This window comes from Alligator sinensis, unplaced genomic scaffold (assembly GCF_000455745.1).
Source record: "Alligator sinensis unplaced genomic scaffold, ASM45574v1 scaffold31_1, whole genome shotgun sequence".
NCBI lineage: Eukaryota > Metazoa > Chordata > Crocodylia > Alligatoridae > Alligator > Alligator sinensis.
In genome coordinates, this window is record NW_005841884.1 from 742,883 (window position 1) to 753,474 (window position 10,592).

Consider the following 10,592-nt stretch of genomic DNA (forward strand, 5'->3'; position numbering starts at 1 on the left):
AGTTCCCCCCAAACCCCTGCACCAATCTTCTTGAAACTTGGCAGGCTTTGTGGCCTCAGCAACAGCCCCCCAGCCTTGCAGTTTTCAGCCCCCCTGTGGTGTAACACACAGCTGTGACATGAGTTTGGCTTTCAAGAATTTGGAGTACAGTTCCCTACAAAACCCTGCACCGATCTTCTTGAATGTTGGCAGGCTTCATGCTCTTAGCAGAGGCTACCACCCTGCAAGTTTCATCCAAATCATACAAAAAACAACAAAGTTATAGATCTTCCATTGATTCCCCATTATACCCTACGGTCGGATCTCCAAGGCCGCTCCAAAGCTTCAGAGCCGCTTCGGCCGGATCGAGGCGGAAACCCGGTCCAGAGCTCTGGATCGGATTGCGGCCATCCGAAGCGGTTGGATTCGAAGCTGGATTGGATCGCTGCTGGCTTGCACAGCCCTACCATCCATCTGGCTGTGTAGGAATCAATGCTGCAGTCACCTAGCTTTTTTATGAGAACTGAGTGAGAAACAGTGTTAAAGGCCTTCTTGAAGTCCAGGTAGACACCATCCACCTCAAAGCCTGCATCCAAGGACTTTGTGACCTGTTCGTAAAAGGAAACAAGGTTAGTCAAGCAGGATCTGCCCGTAATGAACCCGTGTTGGTTGCCCCTGAGCATCACCTCCCATGCTGGGCGCCCGCAGATGTGCTCCTTGATAATTTTCTCAAAGGTCTTCCCAAGGACCGAGGTGAGACTAACTGGCCTATAGTTACCCGGGTCCTCCTTTCTCCCCTTCTTGTAAATGGGAACCACATTGGCCCTTTTCCAGTCCTCTGGCACTTCCACCGAGAGCAAGACTTTTGTGCTCCCTAGACAAGTATTAGGAACAGTTCCCACCTTGAAGAGTTGACAAGGGAAATGGACAAGGCAGGCAAAGGACTGGGAAGGGAAACAGGCACAAGAAATGATGTGACTTGTTAAGCTGCCCACAAAATCAATGTTAAACCATACCCTTGGTCTCTAACTTCTAGTTCAATACCTTGTCCTCATTGGGCTTGCCTATAGTGCCTCAGTGCCATGTCAATGGGTGTCACTGTGAAAGCATGCCCCACCCACATGTACTAGGTCATGGAGAAGAGGAGGCAGCATAGCCACCATACAGTGACTCTGAGCACACACCAGTGACCATGCTCAAGGCAGAAAACCTAAGACCAGCTCTCGGCTCAGATTCAGTGCTGCTGTGAAGTGGCTACATCACCTTGCAAAAGTTGGAGCAGCTGCAAGTGAACCTCCTAGGCACAGTATCAAGGGGTATAGGCATGTACTCAATCAAACTCCCTCTTCTGAAAATCTGGTCCTAGTAAAATGAGATAAGTATTTTCAGGAAAAGCTCCTGAGCTTTTATGTACTACAAAATGAAGACAAAGTGGGAATGAGAGGCTGTCCATGGGCAAGGCCCCTACACTCTACACCATCACATTTTGGCAGTGCCACTTCAGCAGAAATGAGTTTCATTTACTTGATATTTTTATAGCTTTTTCTACCTTGATGGAGGAAATCAATTACATGCAGGAAGAAGAGAAATAAACCCATCAGAAACCAAAGGGAAGTGACAGGCAAACCCATGAGATAGTCCACATAGATTAAAAAAATGATCAGCATTCACTGCTGGGGAAATTAGCTAGATTAGTTAGGTTTTCATCTCTCTAGAGACCAAAAAAATTGCAGGATGTGCATGCCATGGAAAGCCTGCTAGTTTTAGTGCTCAAAAAGATTGTCCTTTATTAATTCATGAGTATTTCACTCGCACTTCATAAATAAGAAACACAGATGATGATGTTAGATGTCAGATCATTTTTGTAACAAATAAAGGTGCTTTATCATCTCCATTTCCATTCAACACATACACACAGCTCATGCACATGAGCGTGTGCATGCACACATACACACACACACATTCACTGAATTTGTGCATCATTGTAGGTGACTACAATAAGTTTCAACAGCTGCTTAAAAACACTGCCAGATCTGAGGTAGAGTAATCCAAGTTTTCTACACAGAGATATGCACAGGTCTCCTAAAAGAGCCTGCTGCTGCAGCACAACCCATGACATGCCTTACCTTGGGATTTGTTACCTAAGTTACTCAGTATTTGTAGTGTTTTGCATTTTCAAAGCACATTCTAAATAAATTGATGCTCACATCAATTCTGTGAAGCAGTAAAATATTATGGCCCCCATTTTATAGACAGGAGAACTGAGGCACAAGGTCAGATTTTCAAATGTAGCCATGCACCATTCTATGTATACATATTAGTATGCACCAACATAATACATGCAAATCAGGTATTGCACATAACACTAGCCAGCTTCAACATCCACCCAGGTTGAGTGCATGTGCAGAATACTGATTTGCACTCATGTGTCAGGATTAGGTACATGTTTAACTGAGGCATCCAAATAGAAACACATGCCAGACTTACGCCTAACTGAAAACAGTCTGTAATCTTAATATACACAGATTAAGGTGATTAAGGCCTGATTTTGCAGATAGGCTAAACACAACCACTCTGCATGAAGTCAATGGAGCCTATAGGTGATAAGTATCTTTGCTAATACAACTCTAAGCACTTTCTATTGGACATATAAAAAAATTCTACACCAAGTGTGTTGCCCAAGGTTTCACATCAAATGTCATGATCAAAATTAGAATTCCACACTTATGGCTCCCAACCTTCTAATCAGTCAGCCCAATCACCCTGTGCTTTAGGCTTGAAGCCTACCTTTTTGTATAATTGGTTAGCCTAACAAAATGAAGCCTGAGGGGGGGCTATGATTGCTGGCTATAAATCCACTGGAGGGTAATCGCCAGGGAGAAAAGCTATTTAAGCTATGGGAAAAAACTGACACTAGTATAAATGTATATAATCTGGGCATGAGTAAGTTTAGGCTGAAAATGAGGAAAGTTCTTAACTGCCAGAGGAAAGTCTTTTGATTGGAGTCAGGGTACAAATGAGTTGTCATTTTTTAAGATGAAGCTGGATCAGTTTATGACAGCATTTCTCTAACGTGACTGCCTATGAGAAGAGGAAGGCCGCTATTTCACTATGGCCAGCAATAAAATGATCACTACACTGTTCACAGTACAGCCAGCAAGACAGTGATTGGGAAGGCCCCTTCCTACTTGTTGCCTTTGTAGCTGCTGGGTTTTGTAGGGCCAACGATACTTGTATGCTGAAGATGGCTTCCTCCAGTAGCTCTTTACATCAGCTTTTACCAAAAGAGTAGGGTCCTACACAGTTTCTCTTGTGATATCATCTCAAAAAATGATGCCCTCGAAAGCAATTTGGCATCACCAAATACTTTTGTTTAAAATTGTTCTAAATAGCAACTTCATCACCGAGATAACATAATGACCAGGCTATTTATAAACACCCAGACAAATGCAGTAGAGCATGGGGTTGTTAGTGCATAGAATATGCAGGAGAGTCAGGGAAGAGCCAAGGAAAAGCTGGTATGTGGTTAATCTCTCTCTCTCTCTCTCTCTCTCTCACTCTCACACACACACACATACACACACACACACACACACACACACACACAAGTATAATCCTTGTCTCTTGTGTCTGTTGCCAGATCTTGTGCCAGGAACAGAATATGGTGTTGGCATATCAGCTGTCATGGACAGTCAGCAGAGTGTGCCAGCCACCATGAACGCTAGGACTGGTGAGTTACATATTACAGGGGATCTCACACTTTTAACAGGCAAAATAAAATGCATGGTATAGTGCTCACTGGGGTCAGTCTTACAGTACAGCTCTGCTAACAGCAAAATCTAGCTTTAGCCAGTTCAGTGGAAGGGAGAGAAAACAGTGCCTTGGTGCTTCCTATACCATAGGATTCCACTAGCTAACCTATCAGCCTTCCTCAGAGTGCTTGGTTTTCTCATTACTTGAGACAAAGTACTAATTGCCTCCCCTCCTGGCAGTGTTCAGCCCATTCACATCAGAGACTCCCTTATTACACCAGGGCATGCCCAGCAAACATGCAGCATCCAGCAGTGCTCATTTGCTGGTTCATTTTGCCCCTTGCACTCAACTGCATGTAATTCTAATACACTGAAATCCCATTTCTGCAAGTTGCCCTGTGGCCCAAAGCCACAATTCAACTGCTAACCTTTTCCCCACACAGAACTTGACAGTCCTCATGACCTCATTGTGACAGCCTCCACGGAAACATCTGTCTCCCTGGTCTGGACCAAAGCCAAAGGGCCCATCGATCATTACCGCATTACATTTACCCCAGCCTCAGGGATGGCCTCTGAGGTGACGGTACCCAAAGACAAATCTGAGCTCACTCTGTCAGACCTGGAGCCTGGAATGGAGTATACCATTTCCATCATCGCAGAGAGGGGCCGTCAGCAGAGCCTGGAGTCCACAGTGGATGCATTCACAGGTACTGAAGGCAAAACTCAGCTTGGGCCAATGTACAGTGTATTAGCACCTCTCTCAACATCCCATCTGGTGCTTCAAAATCCCAACGTTCCCAGCTGTTATGGTTCCAAAGAAAACCCTGAAAATGTAAAGTAAGAACAAGTGTTAATACTTTATGATACCATTATGACACTCAGGAACCTTGCAAAAGCAAAATGTGCTACAACTCGTAACTATGTTACAGTCTGAGACACTGTCCTTGCAGGAGAATTATATCTTTTAAAATTAATGTTCTAGGATGGATGTCTATTCTCCCCTGGTGTCTAAGCCCAGTGACAGGCTTGCAAGTAATTCCTCCCTTTGTCTACAGGTTTCCGACCCATCACACAGCTGCATTTCTCTCATGTGACTTCTTCCAATGTGAACATCACCTGGAGCGATCCCTCCCCTCCGGCAGACAGGCTTATCCTAAACTACAACCCCAGAGACAAAGAGGAGGAGACCAAGCAGGTCACGCTGGATGGAACCAAGAGACATGCCACCTTGTCTGGACTACAGCCATCCACAGAGTACATCGTGTCACTGGTTGCTGTGCATGGCATGGTCAGCTCTGAGCCCATAATGGGCTCCATCACAACAGGTGAAGTCAGCAGTTCTCTGATGGGTTTTAATGTGCATGCCTCAGGATTAAATGTTTGGCATGGTAATTATTACAACTACACCACCTAACCCCCCTGGATCTGGCCTTGCTACATAGCACCAGCCCTACTAAGCAATAGTTTGAAGGGTTGAGTCCACCAATCTTTCCTGTAGGACAGTCTCCATGGCTGAATTATGCTATGCATGCTTCCCTTGGGCAGGGTGCATCATGCAAGTCATGTAGTTTCTTCAAATTTGTGGTCTGTTTGGCCTTCATAACTGCTATGGCCAAAATATAGCCTTACGCAGACATAATCTCTAAAGTCAGAGCTAATACACTGTGTGTTGGCCCAAGCAGAGTTTGCCCTTCAGTACCTGTGAATGCATCCACTGTGGACTCCAGGCTCTGCTGACAGCTCCAAAATATATAGAGCAGGCAGTGGAGACACCTGGCTTAAAGCTGGCTTCCAATGTTGGAATTAACAGTACAATTTATCTTTACACACAAAAAAATGCTGTCCCAGTGACTAATAATTTTAAAGGAATTACTCATTTTGGGATCTATTCCATGAGATCAATAGGCAGCCCATTCATCTCAGGATTCCAATTCTACCTCCCCCAGAGCCAGACAGTCCATCTCAGGGGCTTCCAGTACTCATAGAATATCATATTGTTTTAGTTTGGGGTTTGTTTCGATGTGGTGTCAGAATCTAAAACAATGCAAAGAGACTGAATATTTATCTTCCCTTAATCCTAGAACCTCAGCTCAGCCAAAAAACAAATTTATTTTGCTTGTGTTCAGAGATCCATTAAAGCCTTCCAGCTTCAGAGAATGCAGTCACAACAAATGCATTATGGGTTTAGAGAGACAGGATCTATAGAAAAGAGAGGCTTATATTGTTTGCATATAACTGTAGCCTGAGCCATAGAGGTGCTGCCCCCCACACATTTGGAGTCAGCATATACCACGCAGGATCCAGCTGCCAGCCCGGAAGGTAATGGGGGTCTTTCATTGATTTGTTCCAAGGAACTTAATTCCCCCAGTACCAGTTCAGAGCTCTGGAGGGTTTGATGGAAAAGAGGCAAAGCAGACTTCTGCATTCTTTGCTCATCTTAGTTGTTTGAAGATCACCTCCCCCGGTACGTCTTTTTGCCAAGACATCTTTGCCTGTGACTACTGTTCTTAGAACCTGCCCTTCCTTACAGAGGAGGTGTCAAATAGATATGGTTTCTCTCTTGGGCAACTGAGGGCTGTGGTATGAAACAGTCTGGGCAGCAGTTATCAGATAGATCAGCAACTGGTTAGAAAGCATATTGCTAAGCCAGTAATAGATGCTCCATGCCTTGAAACTCATGTTTGTGCTCCTCTTTGTGCTCTGCCTGGTCTCCTGCAGGGATCGATCCTCCTAAGGACCTTGCTGTGGGCAATGTGACTGAGAATTCAATGACCATCTTCTGGGCCCCACCCATTGCAGCTTTTGACCATTACAGAATTTCTTACCAGTCTGCTCAAGGTAACCTTCCAGTCAGCTCTAAATTATACTCCCAACTAGTCTGTGGCCTGTCCAGGTCTGCATCCAGCACACACTGACCAGAGGGGATAGGTTGGGAAGAAGGGGGTGGGGCAAAGTAAGCTGCAGGAAGAATCCTGCACTTGGGAATCCCACTGAAACTTGCAGAGGGGATAGGAGGCTAAATGGTATCTCCCTACTCAGGTGGTGCTGGGAGAGTGGGTAGGGAATGCAGTGGAACAGCTGTGGAGAAGAAAGATGGACAGATGACATGTGAGTTAGGGAGAGGAAGAAATGTATAACCTGTTTTGATGACATGGAAAAGCTGAGGAGTCAGTTGCAGACACTGTGGAGGGTGGGGCTAGGACCCCAAATAACCTGGATAAACTGGATAAATGGTCTAAAAGAATCAATCAGATTGAATTCAAGATGGGCAAATGCACGGCCTTGCATTTGGGGTGGAATAATTGCATACATATTTACAAACTGGGAAATGAATAGCCAAGTTGCAGTACTGCGGAAACAACCTAGGGGTTACAGTAAGCTGAATGTGAGCCAACACCCAAGTATTAACAAGAGTATCTCTTGCAAATTAAGGGAAGTGATTCTTCCAATTCTTCCAATCTATTCAGCACCGGGGATCTCATCTGAAGTACTGTGTCCAGCTTTGTCCCTGTCCATCCCCACCCCCTATCTCCACTTCAAGAAAGATGTGGGCAGATTTTTAAAAGTCCACAGACAAAACGAGTAGAGGCCTGGAAAGCATGACTTATGAGGAAAGCCTAAAGGAGATAGGGTTCCTTAGTCTAGAGAAGAGAAGATTGAGGGGGAATTTCCTAGCGGTTTTCAAATACCTGAAGGGTCACCACAAAGAGGATGGAAATGGCTTTTTCTCTGTGGCTGTATGGGAGAGAACTAGGAGCAGCAGCTTCAAACTGAAGCAGAGGAAATTTAGGATGGAGACTAGGAAGAACTTTCTATGAGAGTGGTTAAGCATTGAAACAGGCTACCTAAAGGAATTGTGGCTACACCCAGGAAAGGCACAGATTGATTCCTGAGGCTGCACTGCCCTCTGATGGAGGGAATGATTTGATCTCCCATATCCTCTCTGTTGGCACACTTTAGTTACCAGCAACCCTGTGCAGAAGTCAGCCTGAGAAAAGAGTGAATCTAGCTCAGGGGTGGGAAAAATATGACCCACAGGCCAGATCCAACCAGCCAAGGGATTTTGTTCAGCCGGTGACAGGTCCCTCAGTCTTCCCAGCCCAGGAACAGGGAGCAGCCCGGGCCATGGTGTGTGAGGCCAGTCCCGCCACCCCCAGGCTTGCAGCGGGCCTGGGATGGCGTGACAGCCAGACTTGCTTCCCACCAGCCCCAATGGCAGCAGCTCTTTCTTTCTACTGCTGCTGCCATCAGACCCAGCCCTGCTACCTGAGCACTCCGACCTATCTGTTCTACACCCACCGCCGGTGGCAGGACTCACATGGGCAGGGTGCTCAGCCAGGCAGATGGGATGGGACTGCAGGTGGGTGGAAAGTGGTGTTCAGGAGCAGGACAGACAGGCAAGGCTAGGATCATGGTGCAGGATTGCAAGGCAGTGACAGCGTGGGGCCAGGGCTGGGGCAGAGCCATGATCTGCTACCCACACAGCCCTGCAACAGCCCTGCAGGGGTATGTGAGGAGTGGATCACTGCTGTGGCCCAGGCTGTAGCTCCATGCTGTCACCACCGCAAGATCCTAGACCCAGCCCATGACATAGCTCCTTGTCTACTCACAGCCCCATCCCATCCACCTGGCCACACACCCTGCCCATGTGGGTCCTGGCTGGTCTCCTTAGAGACCCTGGGATCTTGGGCCGGTAACAGTGCAGGTTGAGATCTGGGGCAGAGCTGCAATCCACTCCTTGTATGTCCCTGCCCATGGAACCCACACCCATTACAGGGAAATGCAGGCAGCAAATCATGGCTCTGCCCCAGGCTGCAGCCCCATGCTGTCACTGCCCCTTGATCCCAGCCCTGCAGATGCCACTCCCCATCCCAGCCATCCTGCTCCTAGATGCCACTTCCCATCCCAGCCACGCCCCATCCCAGCCATCCTGCTGAGCACAGAGCAGAACCACTTAGGGAGTTTTGGTGAGTTGTTGCACGGCAGTTGCAAGAGGTTGCTGACCTGACCCATAACAGCTCACCAAAACTCCCCATATGGTCCATGGGCCCATCTAATTGCCACTTGAGGGGGAGAGGGAAGCCATTCTGGCATAGGCTGAACCAGCCCTGAAGGGCAAGTTTAACCTACAGCAGCTTCTACATAGCTTTCAGGGGACTGCAAAGCAGCCCAAAATTCCCATAGTGCTCAACTTGGTGATGTCCAACAGGCCCTTATGAGCCTTCTGTGCTGGGGCATGCAAAAATTCAGACAACAAAGGGTTGTTTGTATTACATATCAAACATCTTGTCCCATTCATAGTCTGCACCAAGAGCCATGCACAGATCTCTATTCTCTACAATGCAACTTCTCAACTTCTTCAGTCTCTTAAGAGCAGGATGATTTGGGGAGAAATAACTCTTTGCTATTCTCCTGCAGGAAGAGTGGACACCACACCAATTGCCAAAGACATCACTACATACACTCTCAGCCGCCTGCGGCCAGCTACTGAGTATGAGATCAATCTAAAAAGTGTGCGGGGCCGGGAAGAGAGTGAGCGTACCTCCATCAGCATGTACACAGGTAGGCAGAAATTCTCAAAGCATGCTCACAGGAGGCTAGGGTGCCAAGGGCTGCTATACAGTGCAGTTGTCCAGCAGTATGGGTACAGCGTTTCAAAGAAAATTTAAAAAATAAGTGGAAGTATGGGATAGAGGACTGCCGCTGATTCACAGGGTAACTCTGCTTCTTTTTGAGCATCATGGCCATGAAAGTATGGTATTCATGGGGCACATGATTAGTTTGGATGGGAAGAGCAGAGCTGCTTAGCCATTTTTTATCATTTCCACATACTGAAGGAGGATCATGATGTTGCTCCAGGTTGGGCCAGCCTGATACAACTCAAAAAGGCCCCCAAGTTTACCTCAAACAAGTCCTTGTGGGACCGAGATGGACTTTAAAACGTGTCCAACTAAAACCCTAAGGAAGTCTGCATGCCCAACTGTAGAAAGGAATGATGAATCCATATAGCAAACAAACCCTAATCAGAGCCAGGTTTTGGGTGGTGGTGCTGGAAAGAATGTCATAGCACTAGCCAAGAAAGATACCACTAACCTCCAGAAACAGTCCCACTGGGAAAAAAGCACCAGCACACTGGGATGCATAGCCACATGCAGACAGGATAAGTATGTCTGGCAGGTAGAAATTTTTTATTTCTTCTACCCTACTGAGTTACCAACAGAAGCATAAAAAATCCCTTAATGCTCAAAAAAAAATCCTTCCTAGAAGGGATGGTAAGGCTTGAAACCAAGTGCAGTGCCCCAGGATGTCCAACTGCTGCTCATGCTCTTCACCTAAAGAATTTATCCTTCCTTTGCAGCCATGGATAATCCGCTGGGTCTGACCGCCACCAATGTCACACCAACAGAGGCTCTGCTGCAGTGGAACCCCCCTCTGTCTGAAGTAGAGAACTATGTCATTGTGCTAACACACTACACAGGTATGTGTCTGGGAGTGAGAGCTGATGTGGGTTTCCCTCAGCCATTAAGTGTTCCAGCTGGCAAGTCTAAAATTCCAACCAGCTAGACTCCATTAACCATGTCATGAATAAATTAATCAATGTGACCACCAAGGCAGCTGGTTTAAAAGGAATTCCATTTCACAGGAAATTAGGAGGTTGACTTTTCTCTCTAAGTGGAAAGGAGCTGGAGCAGGGTAGCAGAGTTGAAGCTTACTATTTCCAACTTCTACCTGGTCCTGCTTAAATCACACCCTGTTCATTTTCTCTATTACGTGGCAATGCTTGCAACCTACTTCTGCCTGAAGGCACAGTCAACCCAACAGAGGTAACCTTAACACTTTAAGGATAGGGAGCATTCCTGC

At 46.5% G+C, this 10,592-nt stretch overlaps 1 protein-coding gene across 1 annotated transcript in view; it reads left to right on the plus strand.

Annotated features, from left to right (window-relative positions):
• TNR (tenascin R) overlaps positions 1-10,592 on the plus strand; it is a 73,669-nt gene that overhangs the window by 44,898 nt on the left and 18,179 nt on the right. Inside the window, 7 exon segments of the mRNA XM_006017704.1 lie at positions 3,620-3,709; positions 4,175-4,438; positions 4,787-5,056; positions 6,450-6,569; positions 6,786-6,788; positions 9,150-9,293; positions 10,090-10,209. Of these exon segments, the coding sequence (XP_006017766.1) occupies positions 3,620-3,709; positions 4,175-4,438; positions 4,787-5,056; positions 6,450-6,569; positions 6,786-6,788; positions 9,150-9,293; positions 10,090-10,209 (1,011 nt within the window).